Source organism: Onychostruthus taczanowskii, unplaced genomic scaffold (assembly GCF_017590055.1).
Source record: "Onychostruthus taczanowskii isolate IOZ18803 unplaced genomic scaffold, ASM1759005v1 scaffold115, whole genome shotgun sequence".
In the NCBI taxonomy this organism is placed as follows: domain Eukaryota; kingdom Metazoa; phylum Chordata; class Aves; order Passeriformes; family Passeridae; genus Onychostruthus; species Onychostruthus taczanowskii.
The window spans coordinates 549,525-570,559 of NW_024498183.1; the positions used below are offsets into that span (position 1 = coordinate 549,525).

At 44.6% G+C, this 21,035-nt stretch overlaps 1 protein-coding gene across 3 annotated transcripts in view; it reads right to left on the reverse strand.

The window, feature by feature from the left end:
• Window positions 1–3,514: 3,514 nt before the first annotated feature.
• KCNG2 (potassium voltage-gated channel modifier subfamily G member 2) overlaps window positions 3,515–21,035 on the reverse strand; it is a 53,125-nt gene continuing 35,604 nt past the window's right edge. For all 3 annotated transcript variants that reach the window (XM_041427509.1, XM_041427511.1, XM_041427508.1), the window contains exon 3: window positions 3,515–5,918. In XM_041427509.1, the coding sequence (XP_041283443.1) occupies window positions 5,124–5,918 (795 nt within the window). In that variant the 3' untranslated portion in view covers window positions 3,515–5,123. The remainder of the gene's footprint in view (window positions 5,919–21,035) is intronic.

Sequence of the window (21,035 nt, forward strand, 5' to 3'; positions counted from 1 at the left end):
ATACATACCAGGGTAAATTTAACCATTGAGACCACATAACTTGTGTTTGCAATGCTCACGGTAAAAACAAAATTGCTAACAGATTGTTACATAGCTTTAAAGGGATCCTGTGTCATGCAGGCTGCAGAATGAGATTGAAGATGGGATACAGATGAGGGATGTGCTCTTGGCAACCTCTGCACAGAAGATGAGGACACTGAGTCTGTCATCTCATGGCCAGCTGCTGCCCCAAGAGTAGTCTTGACCACCCTACCTGTTCATTCTGGATGGGAAAACAAGCTAAGGCTGTCAGGAGCAGCCTTGCAGCTGCTGTGTACCTCCTGGATCCTGCCAGGCTGCTGATCCAGTATGTTGGGCTGCTCTGGCATGGAGAGATGGTTTGCTATTGCTGTGTGCAGTAACTGCAGGAGCTGGAGAAGGGGAGTTGGGGAGGAGAGAGGGCTGGAGGCATAGGAGAGAGGGTTGGGCAGGGTGAGAGACGTGGGGGAGACTGAACTTGCTGAAATAAGGGGTTGAAAGGTGATACTCCTGAAGGGAAGGGATAGAAGGAAAACCAAAACATGAAGGTAAAGGTAGGTAAATCAGCAAAATGGGCAGGAAAGGAGGAATGTGAGGGTGGGGAGTAAACTCTGCCTGCTCTGCTGGCAGTGGAGACCAAGCAGTTCTCACAGCAGTCAAGCCTGCTCAACACTCACAGTGCCTGCACCTTCTCTCCCAGACAGTGCTGGTATTACTGGCTGCTGCTTTGGCATTCACTGTGGGGAAGCCAATGGTGAGACTGGCCCCAAAGGAAACAATGGGGAACCCCATCTCTGGGTGCTGCACCAGCCCAGCCCTGCTGGCTGGTACAGTGCTGCCCCAGACCTCCCTCAGGGCAAATCTCTCCCTCTGCTGTGCTTGGCAGGCAGTGGTCTGCACTGTGGCTCCATGGAGGGAGAAATTTCATGGTTAGATGTTTGAGACGCATGCAGTTAGGTGAAATTAAAAAAAAATTAAGACATAAAATAAAGCTCACATTTAGTACTGGGTATTAAAGCAAAAATGGGCCCACAAGTTCTGTTTGTTAAATCTGATTGTGATCCTTAGGCTTGAGAGCCAGGCACTTTTCAAGGACCTGACCGACAACTGTAGCTTTGTTTGAGGCTTTCTGTAGGAAAGAAGACATCAATATGAGAGTGAACAGTGCGCCAATAAATAAATACTTCCTGGATACCTGTGCCAACAGCAGTAATAAAAGACAGGGACTAGAACATAGTGTGAGGTTCACCCTGGGGCACGGGCAGGTCTTCCTGTAAACAGCCTTGTAAACCAGCCAATCCCAAGTGGATGTCAGCATCTAGAAATGCACTGGCAGCAAACACAGCATTTCAGACCCCCCTCCTGCCCTTCTGTGTCCCGGCTTACGTGCACTTGGCTCTGGTAGCTGCTAGCTGGGAGACTGAGGGGCTTCACTCAGCCACAGATGGGCCAGCAGCACCACACTGGATTTCTCTATCCATCAGCCCTTCCGTGTGCCTCGGTCCTCTTCCACGCCAAGGCTTCACAGTCCTCTAAGGCTGTGGCTTGTAGGTGCCAAGGATGCTTTGTCCCCTGAAGCATCTGCTGTGAGGCTGCCATAGCCTGTGCCTGTTCTGGCCTCAGCAGTGTGGGACAGCAGCCTCAGTCTGGCTTACAGCTGAGGAGATGGCACCAGCATCACATTTTTCTTTGCATTACTGCTTTTTCTTAACTGAGGCTGCTGTGCGGTAGAAGTGGCTGTGCACATGCACTGTATGAGCTGAAATTGTGTTTGACTTTGTGTCATTCCCTCTAGCTCTGTCTCTACCAGTTAACACATCCTTAACTCTCCTAAGCTATGGTTTTCATGACTAGTGTTGCCAGCTGCTAGAATTTGTAGGTCTAGATCCATGCATGCTGCCACCAAGGTGGATGTGTATGTGGACATGTATAAGAGGTGGCTTCGCTCAAATTTCGAGTCTTTGTCCCACATAAGAGAGAGAAATATTTTTTGTCTTTTCTTTTTTTCTTTTTCCTTGAGGCAAAACTAGTGTGCTACTAGTGAAGCATTTAGTTGTTCAAAGAAACAGGTATAACTACCTGCTAGCACTGTTGTGCCTGCAGACAGCAGTGTGGCATTTATTATAGTTAGAGATAAATGGCCTTAAAATCATCTGTGTGCTGTGTCAAAAAACCCCAACCACCATATACAACAAACAACAAAAAAACCAACATTCTCCAGCAGCTGATCAAAAGCAATAAGCACCACCCATAACAACAGCTGCCCTGGGTGAAATTTATTCTCTGAGTGTCTTTTATGTCTGGCAATGTGTGCATCACAACTTTATATAGTTTCCAAAAATAATTTGTTTAAAAGGTTCCTGGTTTATATTTGTTTCCTCATCTGTCATCCCAGTAGATAAAATGAAACTTTATTAAAAGCCAGGCTTTGACTAGGAGACATAATGAGTGGGTTTTGTCACTTTATTAAAACTCTGTTCATGCTGGAATTAATTATGTGCCTTTTGAAAAATACAAAGATCTCACTATTGTAGGACAATTGCAACTTGATGGAGAAGAGCAGCAATATGGTGTCATCAGTCTGTTTTTCTACAGAGCTGCTGAGCTGCAGTTTGCTGTCCCAGCACTGGTTTTTTCATGCTACAAAGCCAAAAGCTGCATTGATTCATGGTTATTTGCTGGCACTGCAAGTGTGAAACTCTTCATTCTGCAAGGATGTCTACTCCAGTGTGGCTTTTCTAGTAGTAAGGTAAGGGTGCTTGCAATTTTAGGGTTTCACCACCTTGAGGAGATGCATTCTGCACCTTCCATGCACACTAGCTGTGGTCGCTTCATTCCCACTGGAATCAGAGCATGAAACACACCTGGTGTGCACGAGCCAGATCACTATGAGGGGTGAACTTGTGAGTCCACCTAGTGAGTCTGTCAGGTGCCACCTTAAGACTGAGCACCTGAATGCCACCAGGAGATGCAGTGCTGCTCCTCAGCACCAGGCCACACTGTCCCCCTGCCACTGCTCCCTTTGCTGGTTTGCAATCAGCTGGCTCCAAAGCTGTATCCCTGATATCAGACCTTAAAAATCCTTAAGAATGAAATGTCTGCGCCGGGAATAAAGAAACCAATAAAATTAAAATCTTTTTGTGAGTCACGGCAACCCAGTGCTGGCATTGCTTTGCCAGGAGTCTGAGTCAGCCCAGCCACCAGGCACCAGCCCTTGGCCCTCCTCTCTGGCACAAGGAACACGTGTTCCTCGTGCTGCTGGGCCATGAAGGATGGGCAGAACCCTGGTGTGGGCCCCTGTATTTGGTTTGCCTGCAGTTCAACACAGCTGGGGCTTTGCTGACCCATGTGCATCCTGCAGGGTCGGGGGGCTCAGTTTTGCTGCCTCCATCTCCTGCAGTGCTCAGCAGCAAGTAACATGAGTTACTTCACATCAGCATGGCAAAATACCACCTCCCTCCACACCCAAATCATCAGACACGAAGAGTCAGCAACAAAGCTTTATATTTTTATTAAAATAAAGTGTAACTTTTCTATTTCCCTTGCTTCATTCCTATAAGGAATGGCTTAATATGAGAGTTTGCTAATGTAGGATTAGTTTTAAAACATATGTTGAGGCCAAAAAACCCCCCAAACAACAGACCAGATAAATCCCATCTTCAATACATCAGGTTTTGTTCCCTTCCTGGTGCGTGGAGAATATGGAGGGTGACACTGCATGGCTTTAGTACAAATAGGAGTGTAGGTACAAGAGACTGTTGGGTTCTATCTCCCTCCATTCCCTGACCACATCCCACCTGTAGGAGCACTGAAAGACTCACACAGCATCCTGACTTGGACCAGCTACACAGCTCCACCAGGGTGGAGGCTGGAAAGCTCATGCCTGGGCTGGCATCAAAAAGCAAACATGCAGATGCCACCATATGATTAATTTTCCCTTTAAAATGCTTTGAGAATCAGGAAGAAGAGCCAGAACACTTGTTCTAATGACAGGATCGTCTTTTTCTTAGTAGGAGGATAAAACCAAAAGGCTGCTCCTAATGCAGAGCACAGCTGCTGCACTGCAGCTTGAGCCAGAGCCCACTGAAGGTGTCTTGCTGGCTTCACTGGGTTTGTACCGCTTCCCTACTCCTGGTTGCACACAACTGCACTCAGTGCAGCCACCACCACTGAGGAAGACTATGCAGAGCTGGGAGTCACTGCTGGTTTAACGTTGCCCTCCCCTTCTTGAGCTACATGTAGTTCAGATTGGTTCAGCTGCCTGTTAAACTCATTTCTCGATACACGAGAGATGGAAATAGTTAACAGAAAGTGGAGAAATGTCATCTTTTGTAATGGTGTTTTTAATATTTGACTGTTAGCAAAGGACAAATAACCAAGTAAACATTTAGTACCAGAGTCAGGAAGATTTTTTTGTATGTATATTTCTGTCATGGGACTAAGATATAAAGCTTAGGATGGTAAATATGTATCTCTACTAAATAATGCAAACTGTGCTCACACACAATTCAGAGCTGGCAGCGCTGCCAGTGCTCCGGCTGCGCTGCTTCATCTGTAGAAGACAAAAGCAAGCCCCTGTTAAAGCTGAAGGAATGCTTCTGTCCTTCTCTTGCCCTTGCCCCTTGGCTTGTCTGAGGTTTGTGTTCCTTGGTGGTGCTGCCAAAACAAACATGCTGTGGGGTGTTGCAGCACAGGGACCCCCTTGCTCAGCCCCTCGCACAGGGAGTGCCGCTGAACAGGGCATGGAGGAGGTGGCACGCTGGTTGCTCTGCTGCATGGCACCTGGCACAGGCTGTGCTTCACATTACATTCGGCTGGCTGGCTATGTTCAATGGCTGCTCCTTGGGCATACCCAAAAATACCTGCTCAGTAGAAAAGCCCTAAGAAAAGCAATGGAGCAGAGCTGTACTTGGTAGGATTTGTAGGGGCTCTTTTCAGAGGTCCCTTAAGATCAGAAGTTGGTCTTTAGAGAAACCCTGTGTGTGTCTGCCCCTCATTTATGCAGTTTATGGCATTCTTCTTGCAGAACTGACCTCCCTTGTCCACTGCGTCTTGGGCTGCCAACATATGTCCTCAGCTGTTCAGGGTCAGAAACTTCTCTTGGCTTACTGGTCCATCAAGATCAGACCCTCCTGCTCACCAGCACTTGGTGGGAATGTGGCACTGAGCCCCCTTGTACTGTCACCTCCCAGGAGCTCAGTGTTCTCTCGCCGCTGGCGCACCTGCCTGCTGGCTACTCGCTGCTGCTGCTCCTTCAGCTCACTGTAGGAACGGGAAAAGGTATGAAAGATGGATGTGACTGGGAAAGCCATCAGCAAAATCCCACTCAAGATGCTGCTCAGGGCTACCACCTGTCCGGGGATGCTACGAGGCACCATGTCCCCGTAGCCAACAGTTGTCATGGAGATCACGGCCCACCAGTAACTGGTGGGGACACTGGTGAACTCTTGCTTGGCTCCCAGTTCGCTCTCAGCCAAGTACACCAGCGGCGAGAAGAGGGCCATGGCGACGCAAAGGAAGAGCAGGAGCAGCCCGAACTCGCGGGTGCAGCGGCGCACGGTGAGCCCCAGCGTCTGCAGCCCCAGCGAGTGCCGCGCCAGCCGCATCACGTACAGGATGCGCAGCGCCCGCAGGAAGCGCAGCACCAGCCCCACGCGCTCCAGGTACTTGTTCCCAGCTCCCCCGCCAGGCTTGCTGCTGTTCTTTGTGGAAACCACATCCACAATGAGGGAGATGTAGAAAGGCAGAATGGCCAGGATGTCGATGATGTTGAGCGGGGTTTTCAGGAAAGCACACTTGTTTTCTGCCTGGATGGATCGCAGCAGGAACTCAAAGGAAAACCACGCCACGCACACCGTCTCCAGCACAAAGATGTCATAGCACTTTCGTGAGCATTCACCCTGGGGAGAAGAGGAGTGGGAAACACATAAAAGAGGGAAGAAACAGACTTAGCCAGGGAGTGAAACAAAGAGAGTGTCAGTTCTTAAAGGAAAGCACCACATGCAATTGATACGAATTGTGATGTGCCAGAGCAAAATCACGGCTGCTGAGAGGTACTAAAACCAGAGGCTACGTGTTTGACTACAGGACGGGTCAACAATTCTCTGGAGTGTCCCAAAGCTGCCAAGAACTTGGTGTGATCTTACCAGCTGTTGGTCAGAGAGCCTACTGCTAAAAGGCCAGCGGCTCGCACTTCATTTCTAACCAAGACTTTAACACCTTTTAAAAAAGATTAATACAGGATTCATGGCTTGTAATAAATATGTGATCCTTCCTTCCCTTCCTGATCAATAATAAATTGCTTACTAATGCCTCATAAACACCTACAGCATTTTATGTGATATGCTTGGAGTTATCTATAATCTATTATTCACTAAATCCAGTACATATTTTATATTCCAGTGAACATTTATTAAGACGCTACCCCTACAGTCAAACACTCATATAAAGTGTTGAGAAATGTAGGCATTTCTAAAAGAAAAAATACCACAGGATAGAATGGAGTATGGAGAGATAAGTGTTTTTAGTTACTGCACCTGTAACAACTAGTGACCACAGTGCCTTCCCCAAGCTTTCTTCCCCCGCTCTTCCCTGCAGGCTCACTTGGTGGCAAATAAAGAGAGCTCTGGCTCTTTAGTTACGATGCTTGTAAACAAGCCTCAGTGCACTGGAAAGGCAATAAACAATAATGCTGGTGATGGCCACTCCTCGGTTGTTAATACTGTGGCAATTTTCTGCTATATCACTCTTGGTACCTCTAGCTGAATAATAAACAGCTTCTCTAAATAAACAGATTTTGATGTGGACAGTTATAGGGCTAGTGCTGTTTCCTCTGTAAATGCTCGTATAAAAGTGTGAATGCTCTGGCAGCTTTGTGTAGAAGGCAAGGTATACTTATTTAAGGGAGGTGTATATTTCCTCAGTGTGCCAGTTTGAACAGTTTGTGGAACAGTTTGTGAAACAGTTTGTTGTAAGGAGTCAGTCCATGCTAGTGAGGTGCATGACTCCCACTGGATGCAACAGGTATTAGGTCCCAATGCCCAACCTTATTTTACTTGCCTATGCCAAATTATAGCAATAAAACATCAGCTGAGAACGGCAAAGCTGTGTCAAGCTGGTTTCCATTTCACCACTGGAGAAGTTGAGAACCTGGCACATCTATTAGCAGTTCTGCCCACATACTCAGCTACAGGAGTCTCTTGCTCCAGAGAGACAACGAAATTTTTAATGCACAGCACCACATCCTAACTTCATTCCTCCTGAAGTGTGTATGCACAGGCTTTTTCCCTGTTTGGAAAAGAAAGTAGCTAGCAAAAGACTGATGAGGCTTTTGCCCTATTCACTAACTGCAGCCTTCCCCAAAATGTGGAGGGACTGGATATGTTTCAAGGGCCAGCAGTGAGAGCAGTGTCATCACATTGAATGCAAAGCCTTGGGTTACCTCAGTGTGATAACCAAAATGCTGAGGCACCCTGCACATCTCACACTTAAGAAGAGATTGAGACAATAACTAAAGAGATGTCAACAAGTAAAAGAGATGTGAAAAGGAATCCTCAGAGCCAGCATTTATGGTCCTTGTAGTAACCACAATAAAAAATTGTGATGCCTCGTGTTTATGGATTTTTGTTTTGTATTCTACTTTAAATTGGCACATGAGGTACCTCCCACTGTTTCCCAGGGGGTCATGCTGATATGGAGAGGAAAATTACTTGTCCCATTGAAATTACTGTCAAGTTTTTAAGCATATTGCAGGGAGGAATGATAATCTTATTTTACCAGTATAGTAGCTTGGATAGCCTCTCTTTAAATTCCGAATTTTGATATGTGTGAACACTAGAAGGAGCTTAATTTAAATCTGCCTCACCAAACTAATTTGGTCATAACTAAGTATTTTTGTCACAAGCATAATACATAGGATATAAGATTTTGTTTCTAGGAGCTTTCCTCCCATCACAGCATAATTATGCTGTCAAGCTCTTCTATCAAATACAGAATTAAGATGCTTTCACACCACAACACAGATCTGGCTCTGTGAGCCAGAGACAAAGTTCACAAAGTCAGTGGAAGGACTCTGCCTGTACCACTAACTTCTCTCCTTATGACCCAGAAACCAGCCCTCAGACCCATATTGTCCCAGAACTCTGCTGCCTGGGAATCTCTCATCAGGATATGCTTGATCTCACACCTAAGGGCAGTCACTGCAGGTGATTGCAGCTCTTCATCCTATCCTTGCAGGTGGTCTAGAGGATCAGATTGCGGTGTTAGGATGACAACCCAGAGAAGAATTGCTTTGGCTTGAGCAAAGCAACAGCAATGACAAGATGAATACCCAAATGTGCAAATTTGCTTTCTCTGACAGGTGCACCATTACTTGGACCACCACCTATGGAAACTCGGATGCACCTGGCCTTAAGAGCCCTATCTGGCAGGAAGTGTTCTGGATTCTGATGCTCATATATAGACTTTTTGTGCCACTAAAAGTTTTGGCAAAGTCAGTGAATGGGGAATTTAGCCTTAAAATGAATCTACAAAGTCACTAAGGTGATTAGTAGCTAATTTGGCACCTAATTCCCCCAGCACTTTCTATTAGCTGCATATGGAAAGGAGACTCACAGGAGTCAAAGGAGACTCCTGTGAGTCAAAGACTCAAAGGAGAAGTGCTTTTGTATGTGAGTTTTGGTATAGGAGAAAATGGGAGTGAAGATTGCTCCTCACGAATGGGCTACCAGGGAAGATGACTTTTGGAAGACCCTGTCTGCTCTCCCACACTCTGACATGCTTATCCTGTGTATACAGACCTAAAGCATTGCTGTTTATGTCTTCAGTCGTCCTGCAGAGCTACATCCCAAATGCAGGTGCAGGAGCAGCCTGGCAACCTTTGTTCCGCCAAGCTCAAGAAGCTTGGTGGAACCTGGAGCTCAGATAATCCAACCCTGCAGAAGCAAGCTGCATCTTTGCCCATCAAGATAATGAGAAGCTGAAATTTCCACCATCCAGAGCTGTGGCTGGGCCCTGGCTTTTTTCCACTCTTCCCACTCTCCACAGATGACAAATAATATGTAAGTCAAAATGTTTACTTTCAGTACAGTGGAGTGATAATGTTTTACTACACAGAGTTCACTTCAACAGGATGAAACAATCCCCCCTTCCAGCAAATGCATAATTATCTCCAGCAACTTGCTCAGTATCCTTATTAACCTAGCACAATCTGAACAAGCCAGGCTCTGCCCAAAGGCTGTCCTAAGAATAAGAGGGTCTGAACATGCTTTTACAAAACAGATCTATGTGTCAATCAACCTGCCAGAGGTCTCTTTTTTCCAGTAATTAAATGTCTTCCTATTCCTTGGACCATGTTTCAACATCATCTAGGTGTGTCCTATTATTACCCTCACATGTTATAAAAAAACAACTCAAAATTGTGCTTCATACTCTTCTGCACTTCTTTTCTTTCAGTTGCAGCTGCTTTTCCTTGCTGTTTTTTTTTTCTTGCTTGACTACAGCATTGGTTAAGAAAGAAAAAAAAAAAAAAAAAAAAAAGGCAAGTTTTGCTTTTTAAACCTTTTAACTATGTGTTCCAGTCCAAATGGATGCTGTAATTCTGCTTTTGAGGTTTTCCATTCAAGAAAACAAAGCAAAAATTCTCAGGCACACACATAGATGGATAAAAAAAATCCAGAATTAATCAGCCATTGGAACACAAGAAAAACAAGTCCTTGCAGAACAGGGTATCCTGCCCAAAATAGGTCTTCATCAAATCTGTATGTTCTCAAAAAAGATCGAGCTATACCAGCTTGTGGCCATAAACATGTCCATTAACAACTACATACTGCTTTTTACTATTTATAAGCAAAACAGCGCTCCCTCATACCAAGTAACAAACTTTCTTCACCCTGTAATCTAATGGATACAGTTTTATCACTACTTTTTCATATTTAGATTGATGAAATTGAGCTACAGGGAAAACAGTTGTTTTTCACAAAGTGTATATTTATTTATCTGTGTACATTTTTTTCTTTCAAACTATGAGTAGTTTGGGTTTCTTTTTCGTGCAGAAGTTTCTTGAGTACGGGAAATTATCTGCAGTTGCACAGAATTTGGGGGCTATATACTGTCAACACATGACACAATGTCAACACCGGGAACAAGGAAAGAAAGTAAGAACGACATCAGTAATTCTGTGCGGTCAAATTAAAGCGAGTCTCCTTCATTAGGAACTATAGAAATTTGCTGTTAAAAAGCCAAGCACAGCATCTTTCTTCTGGAGAATTGTTTTTTTTTTTTGCCAAAAGGAAAATTACAAAAAGGAAAATCGGTGTCACTGGAGTTCAAATCCATCTGTATTCATTGTTCTGTATGGTCTGTCTAAAAGTGGCAGACATCTTCCAGAAACATTTTGGTTTGGCTTGCAGAGTCCATTTCACTTGTACTGAACCCTGTACTGAGCCTCAGAAAAATTCTCCACTGTGTGTTGTGTGACTTCTTGGCCCTGCCTTTGTCCTCTGGTCTTCTGAGAAAAAATTGTGACTCTTCCTTAGATTCTTGCAGGCTTTGACTAATCCCTCTGCATTAGAAGATGTCAAAAGCCAGATCACCTCTAACTGCTCCAGTTCTTGTGTTGCTTTCCATGCACTATCTTGTCAGGTCAGCAGCTCCACGGCACTTTGAAGGAAGAAGTTTCAATGCTGCCCTATAGTGAGATTTCCCTTACTGTCAAATATATATATAAGAAACCCCAACATGAGAGGCATTGCATACAAAAGTACTTACATAAGCCTGAAAATAATGACATTTCTAAAATTATATTTTTGTACATGTCCACTTGCCCCTTGTTACTTGAACCTTTTGGGTCACACGTTTCCAGTGTTTCTCTGTGCACATCAGATCAAACTCTTTTTTAACAACAATGTGGAACTTGAAATTCTGATGCAACTGAGATCTCAGCATTAGAGATCCATGTTAAGAGACCTCAGACAGAGACCTGCAGCCCTGAGGCTGCTGACAAGGCTGCCTACAGTCCCCAGTCCATAGGCTTAGGGTGTTCCCCTTGGATTTGGGTGGGAGACTGAGCTGCCTGTTTCAATGAACATCTGCAAGGTGACCCAGAGGACAGACACTCCTCCACTGCCAATTATTCAGCAGCCCAACACTTGGAGTCTTTGCTGGGTTTTGGAGAGACCCAGCTCCTACTCCTGTGAGAGCAGGGTGGAAGCTTGCATCTGGCTCTGTCCCAGTGCGTGGGAGAGCCTGGAGCACTGGCTGCTGGATCATTTGCTCTCTCTTGTCATTGTAAAATGAAGAAGCCTTCCTTGAGAAAAATTCCAGCAAAAGAGCAACATTCCCAGAAACACGCCTCACCAATGAAACTCAAAGGTATTGCTCAAGCTGGCACTTTCTGATGAAAGGCAATTTTCTGAAGTGATTTTCTGGTTAAAGCATCCAGACAATTTTCCCAGCAGGGATAAGTGCAGGACTTCTGCCATGTGAGTGACCTTTGAAGGGCAGCATCCCACCCTGCCCTGGGGCACAGGCATCTCCCCTGGCTCTGACCACCCACAGACACGGTGATTGTAACTCGGAGCTTCTGCCATTAACGCTGGGGTCAGGCTGAACTCCAGTCAGCCTGCTCCGCATATTTCCTTGTGCTCCCGAGCAAAGATGATTCAGATAACTGCACAGCCTCTCCTCAAAGCTGACTGGCTATGAAGTCAAAGTAACAATTTCTGCTTTTAAAGTCACCGAAGGGCCATGAAAGAGTCCTCTGCTTCTTGCGATCCACAGTTTGATCTGTAACTCAAGCTTGGTTCGTGCTTCATCTTCAGCCCAGCTGCCAGCAAAGGTAACCTGTGCCTTCCGAAGGGAGGGCTATTGCCAACTTTGTGCAGCCCTGTTATGGACACAAGATAGCTTTTATATAACTTGTCTTTGTTGAGGAGAAAGGGCAAGGAGGTGGGCAGGAGCTACACCTGCTTACCCCTCTGGATTTCCCTTGATCCTGAGACAGCACAGCCCGAAATCACCACTTCCCAAAACCCCTCAGCTGCCAGTGAAGCTGCAAATAAACACAGAACACCAACAGGAACAAGGGAGATGCCAAAAGACTATGGCAGCTGCTGGAAGGTAACTGCAGGGTGTGCTAAAACACTCAGCCAGGGTCTAATCAGCTTATGGAATTGCATGCTGTGCTATTGACTTGCAGTCATGCAGCCAGGGGGTTAATGAGATACCTGCACGTGCCTTTAATTTGTCTCAAATTGCGCCTCTGACATGTAACTGTGAAGCCAGGTGGTTGCGTTCATGGAAATCTGAAAAAAGGGCCTGGGAGTCAATGAGAGGGAAGAGAAGACACGTGACTACCTGTGACTACCCTTGTTGGACTACAGAGAGAGGAGACACATGAGGATGGCATTCCTGATCCAGGAGGCTGCAGAGGGAACCAGCTGTGCCTCCTTGGGTTACTCTGCCCAATCCACAAGCTGCTGATGCTTTGGGCCATCTCAGCCCCATACTGTACAACCAAAATTAGACACTGTGATTAGGCCTTGGGTTCCTAAGCCATATAAACACTGAACTCTGAGACCTGTTTAACTGACACCTTTTTGCCTGGAAATGCTATTGATGTCCTAACAGCTGACTGCATGGATTTGGCATGTACATCTGAATGGTGGGGAAAGACACAGACACGAGGGATTCAATTACCTACCTACCAGGCAAGACTCACTGTGATCCTAAGGCTTTCTTCCACTTCCCTGCTTCCTTCATGTACTGCCCCTGACAAATGGAGATATATACTTTGGTCCACTATCCTGCCTCTTTTTGCCCCAGAGCTGTTGTTGAGATGAACAGAAAGCAGGTAAGTAGTACTACAGATGCACAAAATGCCCTCTTGTTAATACCTTCTTCTGAACTAGCTCTCCTCATGCCTGTGCCCGTTTTTAGCACACACTTCTCCAAAAGCAACAGTATTTGTTAGAGGGAAAAAAATGCTATCCGGATCTACTTTATGGAAAGCAACCAAAACCTAAACTCAGCAAGAAGCAGGAAACATAGAAAGAATAAATCAGACCATGAAATATCTATGTGTCGTGGATTGACTCTGGCACAGTGCCAGTGCCCCCATGAAAGGTATATTCTCCAAAATGGTTAAACAACTTGCCTGATTTTCAGATGTCTATCAGGAACAAGCACAGCACCTCATCCAGAGAGGCTGGCAAAAGTGTCAAGACATCCAATGTCTTAAAGCTCCTCAGACTCCTTGACTGTGGCTGGGAGCAGCTGAAGGAACCAGTGTGAGCTCCAGCAGCCAGCCGCTCCTATCTCCCACTCTGATAACGCCACTCACCAGGAGTGAGGGGCTGTACTATAACATAAGGAGGAGCGATATACCCTCAGTAACATTTTCTGCAGATGAGGTCCAGGAGTGGCTGGGAAGGGCAGCACCATCAGCTGAATAACTGCAACCAGCAGGGGAGGTAGGAGGGCGAAGGAAAGGCACCTTACGTGATCAGTCTGTGCTGGCTACGTTCAAAGGGAGCACCTCACTAATTGGCAGGAGAGTGCTGGCCAGAGAAGAAGCTTTCAGCTATACCAGCTTTCAGAACCTGGTCTCCAGAAAACACACGAGGTTCCAAAAAAGACCCCCTGCAAGAACAGGGAAGATGAGAGACCTTTTGAGATGAAGCTTCTCAGGCTTCATCCCTTTCGAGGGTTGGTGGTATGATGTAGTTCCCTTGAGAAGAGGGTCTGTGCTCACCTCAGAGGACCCCTCCAAGTCCTACCTGCCCATAAGGTTCAGCTGGCAAAGGAAATGATCTCTTGGTGATGGTGGAGTTGGCCTTTGGGGTCTGAGATCCCCACCTGGCTGGTCCACAGCTTTTGCCTGTTCATGAGTGCAAGACATAAGCAGGCTATTACTAATACTTAGAGAATTACAACCTATATGTACAAGAATAGATTTACTGCCACTTGATTGAACAAATATTCTAAATTAAAACCCTACTTTTGTGCCTGGGGTCTGCTTTGGTCATTTTGCAACCATTCAGTGCCATCAGGAAACTGTCTGAAGACAAATAGCTACACAGGAAGACACAGGTCCAGGAAAACAAGGTATTGTATTTGAAACTCATCAACTCCCCTGGCATTCGAGGGAGGATTTCACAGACCACAGCCCATATGGCTTGTTTGTCTTTGCCCTGCAGCTGAGCCCTCTGTGGGATACACCCCTGGATGACTCAGGGGTCCAGGGGTGCCCAGGATTCCTGCACAGCCCACTGTGCTTGGACCAAGCACAACCTGCCCAGCCTGGCCTTGGGGCAGCTGAGCACAGAGGATTTGTTTACCAGCCACTGCCACCGACAGAGTCAGGAAGGCAGGAAAAAGAATGATGATTTCACCAAGCCAAGGTGTCCTCCAAAGAACAGCTTCAATTTAGAAACACCGATGTTCTTAGTATTTCTGACTAAAATTACCTTGGAATTTTCTATTTCCGGATTTCCAGAATCCTTTTTTTTGGGTTTGGCCCATTTTTTTCACCTAAATTTTAAATAAAAATCCCCAAGAGAATAATGAAGCACCAGGAGTGTCCTTGCTGACAAGTGTGCCCCTCTTCCCCTAATTTTACATGACTAGAAATCTTCTGCCTCAGCTCCCTCTACTTTCTAGCTCTGATAGAGGCATCAGAGCCTTGAAAATTTACAATGTTTTTAAAAAAAATCCAGTATCTGCAAATCTAAGCAAATGCTGGAGCCTGAGCTTTTATATGAAGAAGACCAGTTACACTGCAACTTAGCAAATCTGATTTCTGAAGAACTGTATTTTCTATCCTAGTGCTCTGAAAACAAGGCAGACTCAGTTGGCACTTGGAAAAGCTTGAGCAATGGCACTTGGCACTTGCAGCACACCTGGTCCTCACAGACAGGGCAAGATTGCAGAAATAAAGATGAGGGCTATCTTCCTTAAACCAAACCAGCATCAAACTGCAGAAGCAGGGCTGAGTTCTTGCCAAGGGCACTTGGGTGCAGTTTGAACAGTTTCCCCAGGGAATGGGAACACCTGCACACCACTCCAAAAGAACCAGCCCAAAAGGGACAGGGCTGTGTGACAAAGCAGTGGCATTCCCAAGGTTTTCACGCCTACCCAGTACCTGGGAAAAGGTGATGTGGTGGCACCTGGCTGTGGTCACAGATATACACTGCCTAGAACTGTGGTCTTCCTAAAGCCAGCATCCTCTTTCCATCTTCTTCTCCTCAAGCTTGTCTCACACTAAAAAAATAATGTGTCTTGTTCTCCCTCTCTCTCTTGCTTATTAATTATATAAAAAGATCAACTGATTCTTAATATAATTTTAAAGTGTATTTTCCCTCTTATTTACCCAAATTTCTCACTTTCAATAATTTTTTGAAGCTCTTCTCCTCCTGCCTCCCACTCGCTGCTAGTTCTGTTTAACTGACCCATATTTATTTTACTGGTTCCTGCAACCCTGTAACCTGCTATAAGATCTGGGGGTGTCTGTTTTTTCCCTTGGAGGAAAGAAGGACAGAGTCAAGCTTACTGATTTCCTTTGACATTTTTTTCCAAACCTGTATCTCTCTCCCCGCAGTCTCCCTTTATCCTCTTATCTGAAAGCAAGGGAAGGATTTGCCTGTGCTGCCTGTGGGAAGATTTGCCTTCCTGCTGGTAGCAGCTCAGGCACAGCTGACAGCAAGCTCCCGCAGTGCCCTTGCACTGAAATGCTCTCTAAGTTGTGATGGATTTTTACAAGGTGGATGTGACCATGGCGAAACCACACACACTTCCATATTCTCTCTTTCTGCTCAAGGTGACAGTAAAAACAGTGCTTTCTGTGACAGCAGTGCAGCACACAAGAGCCTACCTTAAAACACCCAGCATTTCTACTGTGTGTGATGGCAATGAGCTGCAGAATGGGAGAAAATCTCTGCGGTGTCTGTTCACAGTCAGAGCAGGGACTTTTCAGGAGAGTGCTGCAATTTCTCTTGTCATCATCTCTACCCAGTGTACCAGGTGCCAAGTTTCCAGCACAGCTGAGGATGGCTGGGACCTTCACACTATTCTCTGTATTTCCTATTTGAATCCAGGCACAGGAAATTAGATGGGGCTAGGGAAAGGGGTTGTTTGTGTGTGTGACTTATGGAAGGGTGAGGGTAGAGTGAGTGAATGACCACAGGGGTGGGCTGGCACATGTCCTGGTGAACAGCCTGTTCTGGCTGTGGCTAAGCCCCACTAGTAGCATCTCCCAGCCCCTGTGGCACCCCCTACAAACGTAGTCAGTATGGGACAAGAAACCTGGGTTAGGATGCTGCCTTCATAGGACCAGACTCATGCCATGTCACTCTTCAGAGAGCTTCCAGGCTTCTGAGTTTTTCTGGCTACCCTTGCCTTTAATCACAATTATGAACTGTCACTGCTCATTTCATCTTACTGATGCCTTCAGGTCTGAATATTCACAAGGGCCAAGGAAGCCCCAGACAGTGAGAAGATGTACAGCATCCTTGCTGGCACCTCCTACACCAGCAGGAGTCAGGGACAGGATGGCAATGGCTCACCGCCCTGGAAGGGCAGAAGAGGCTCTTAAGCTGATCCTCTGTGGAGCAGAGGATCTTGCCAAGTGGCTCATGAATCATATGCATGGCTTCAGCTGGGCTGAGTTATAACGTTTAGAAGGACTGACAGAATGTATTTAAAAACTCTGTGAGATGCACACAGGCATGTCTAGATAAATGGTTTCCATTGTTAATTAACCCACACTGTAGCACACTTTAATTCAGAGCTGAGTTTGTCCAGCTGCAGCTTTCAGTTATTTTAGTTCACACAGACGTTCTCTTATTATGATTTCCACTGCATTAAAAACTCTTCTAGTGTCTCATTATAAAGCAGAACTTTGAGATTTTAAACCATTTTAAAAACTTTTTTTCAATTTGCCTGCTAAATGGATATCAATCTGGATACAGTATCTCAAGCCTTACTTGATGTCTTATGTTGGTTTTCTACTATTATGAGATCTAAGAGAATTTTTTTTAAACAATAAGTAAGCTAAGTTTTGAAAAATGCCTTTTTATTAAGGAAGAATATTGTGTGGCACTAATTCAAATATCTTACAGAAGTACCTACATCAGAAGTTTCTCTCTTCTGAAAACTTTATAACCTCAAAAATTATATTAAATTTGATTAGTAAGAGGTGTTCTACACAGACTAGATCAAAATATGACTGATTGTACTCAGTACCATGTTTTTGATGTTTTTACATGGAACTAATGTCATGCTTACCTTTAGAAAACCTAACAAATTTATTGATTTCTCCTGGTCCTTTCTCAAGCCTTTGTTTAAAAACTTCTGAAAAAAATCTTATAACTATTTTTTCCTACCTGTGTACCACTCAATTTGTCTTGAATATAAATGTCTACACTGCAAAAACCCCCAGTTTCAAAAACTTTTATATTTCATCTCCATTGCTACACTCTAGACAATGAAAAGGTAAGCATTTATAATGTTGAATGATTTAATGCAATTCTTCTAAGTGCCGTACACATGAATCAGCTCATTACCTCAGCCTAGCTATATGAGGTGCAGCCAAATGTAAATCTGCCTGCTTGCTTTCATTCCAAACCTCCAGAATTGATAGCAACCTATCCTGGAGTTCTGAAATGAAATTTCCAGATTATATTTTCATTTCAAATAAATGAAAGAGTTCTCTCCTTCAGAACACTGGGACAGTACTCAATAAGCCCACAGTGCCCAAGCTCTCCTGCAAAAGGCAGTGGAGCAATCTATGGAATACAGGAGCTGTGCTGTAGCCCCAGGATGTTAGGCTGTGATGAGTAGCTGTAGTAATTTTACAAACATGTATGAAGGCCAAGAGGCTATTACTGTGAGATAGCTTCACAAATTCCCTGGATGATTTACCTGGAAGTTTGGACAATAAACTTACTGGTAGGGATAGATACTTAGGGGGGTGGAACCACAGAGATATTAAAAGAAATTAAACATGGAGCATATTTTGCTGGGTGAGCCACACTGCACCAAATATAAACCAGTTAACAATGTGACAAAGTTACCAATGCTTTTATGAAATAGTTTTAGCTGTTTAATTATTTATCACTAATGTTACATTGCAGCATATTTATATAATATTTAAAAGAAGACCCAAGGTTGCTATTTATTCATGAGAAGATATCCTGCAGACTGAAAGAGTTCATTGGCACAGAATAAAGTTATTAACAAGTCAAAAGTAATTTTATCTTAGTCGACTCTTGCCTTGTTCCCAAGCAGTGCAGAGAAACACTCCAATTTTTTTAGCAGTGCAGAGAAACACTCTCCATTTTTTTTATTTCTAAGCCTAAAACACTGCAGAGAATCTCAAGTGGCTCCCAAAGTCTATATTCTAACCTACTGTCCTCAAAATCTTCCAGAGCAGCTCCTTGACTCATAAGGATTTCTCTCTTTATCTGGGAAAATCAACCCTATAGCAGGTGCTGCCATGAGAGTCACAGTTGGGAAGAGCCAAGCATGGAGAGCTCAGGTGGCGACTTTGCTGAAAGGGGGAATTTTGAGCAGAAGGTCTGCAGGGTCACTAAGGGACTCTGTGTGAACCTGTCACACAGCTCTGTGTTCTCACCCTCAATCTAAGGGCAATTCTCAGAGAAATAAAATAAACATTCCTCCTAATCCTCCTTTATACAATGAAGGATGATTTTCTTACTGGGACCATGGTTCCTTTATCTGCTCTTGAAGCAGCTGCCATGATGGAACAAGCAGGTACCTCTGCCAAAATTTATAGAGCTTCGATGAAGCAGGAAGACTGGATTTTTGATTTTTCTTCCAGGGGTGGGACAACTGCAGAAAGCAATTTCTTTTTTTCCCAAGAAGAGCAAGCGAACCAAGGAGAAGAAATGGTGAGAACTCTCCAAATACAGTCACGATTAAATACAGCCAGTTGTTATCCAGCACTCTGTCCACACAACCAATAGCAAGAACAACCAATCATTCCTTCAAATGTTTTCTATTTGTTAGCAAGCCCTGCAAAGAGGAAGGACTGTCTTGTAAAAGAGTTGGCAAAGCTGGCACATGGTGTGGTATTTGACCAGGGGTTTTGCAGGCAGCAGGGGTCCCAGGCAGTGGCTGGCAGAGCTGGTGCAGAGGGCAGTGAGATGTACAGCATTGATGCTGGGGACTCCCAGTACCCAGTGTGTCTCCTCAGTGTGTGAACACAGCAATCCTGAACTGGCAAAATAAACTGCTACTGAGATATGCTCCATATAACAGCTGGATTTGGACAGCTGGAAAGGCGGGATTGAGATTCGGATCCACAGAGCAAAACCAAAGAAAGGTGTTCTTTTACATTAGAGACTGTATCTATGAGATGCCTCACAGACAGTTCCCAGGAAAATGATCAAAGGACATGATCACTACCTCTCGATATTTGCAAAGAACATTTTGCCATTGGTCTCACACTTATAAACTCCACGGTAGTCAGAGAAAAGATGCAGAAAGCCCCACAGAGCTTGACATTTAAGGTTTAGATTGAGCAGTGCAGAGGTTCTCAACTCCGTGATTTTAATGCTGTCTGCGTGACACACAGAAGCAACATCACCTATTAAAACCAAACCTCATCACTTCCCACTGCTTTCAGACAAATCTGATCTCTGTGAAAGACAACTTGATCAGCAAATGCCTCTGACCATCAGAAAAGAGTTGGGAGACCACACTAGCATGACTCAGACTTGAGAACTTTGCAGTTACTCCTCAGTTTGGATTCAGCATGAACTGAGTTGTTCTCACTTGCAAAAAGGAATTTCCTTGCCTAGAAACATGTCTTGCAGGTGAGGTATGAGGAAGGTGCCCATGTACCTGAACAACAGGAGTAGTTTTATTTCTGTTATTATGAAGGCCATAGACATTGTGTTTAAGATATTCTGTCCCGAAGCATTGCCAAACTAAAAGCAAGACTACACAGAACAGGTGATGGAACTACATGAGGCCAATTGAGAACTTCAACAAGAAAGCAAATATATGCTTATTGGTGATAACTGAAACTGTAAGTAAAGGATGCTCTCAAAGCTTGTAATTTGGAGTGTGTGTTACCAGTTTGATTTAAGTACTATCTGAGGAGAAAACCTACTTTAGCTTATGAAAGGAAAAAAAATAAGAAACACCTTACTTCTAGTTAAAATATTCTGCAGTGCTCTGAGTCCTACATCCCTTATGTAAGGACATGTGAATGTTAAACTGAATATAAATCTTATGTGCCTACAGGAACTTCCTTATGCAGGATGCAGAAAAGGCAGGTGACCATTGCTACTGAGTCATTTGGTCTTTCCCTGGCCTCCAGTCAGCTGTGGCCTGAGGAGTCTGGAGCAGACACAAAATGCAAATTAGCAATAAAGGGTACAAGTACAGTAGATCAGTTCAGATGCCAAAACTGGTGATACTGTTACAGCTTATGATTTTTCCATTTCAATAGCAGAGCTGAGAGTGGTATAACAAATTCTCAGATGATCCCCAGGGAAATTAGTTAGTCCAATTCCCCAGGATTATTTTTATAAAAAGTCACCCTCAGTGCCTATACACTATAAATAGTTATCTGTAACACCAGCAAGGAGATATTTTTTAAATACATGTTTTTTGTTGACTGTGCTGTAATTTCTAAAACAGTTTATTCCACAATGAAAGTAAAAACACAAGCTGTAGTTTTATTAATAATTTCATTCATGAAGACAAACAATCTATGCATCACATGTGGCTCTAAGTCAAAATTAAGGTCTCAGTATCACAAGCAGAGCAACAACTGAACAGTCAGAAAACAGATAAGTTCATAAAAATGATGCCAGTAATTCCAGTCTCAAGCAGAGTGCCATCTTAGGATAGCAAGCACCATGGGACTTCGTCCACCTTGTCTGTATCTCTCTTGCACTGAGGAGCCGAGCACTGGACACTGCTCCAGGTGTGGCCTCCCCAGTGCTGAGCTGAGGAGAAGAATCTCCTCCCTTGGTGTGCTGGCAGCACTT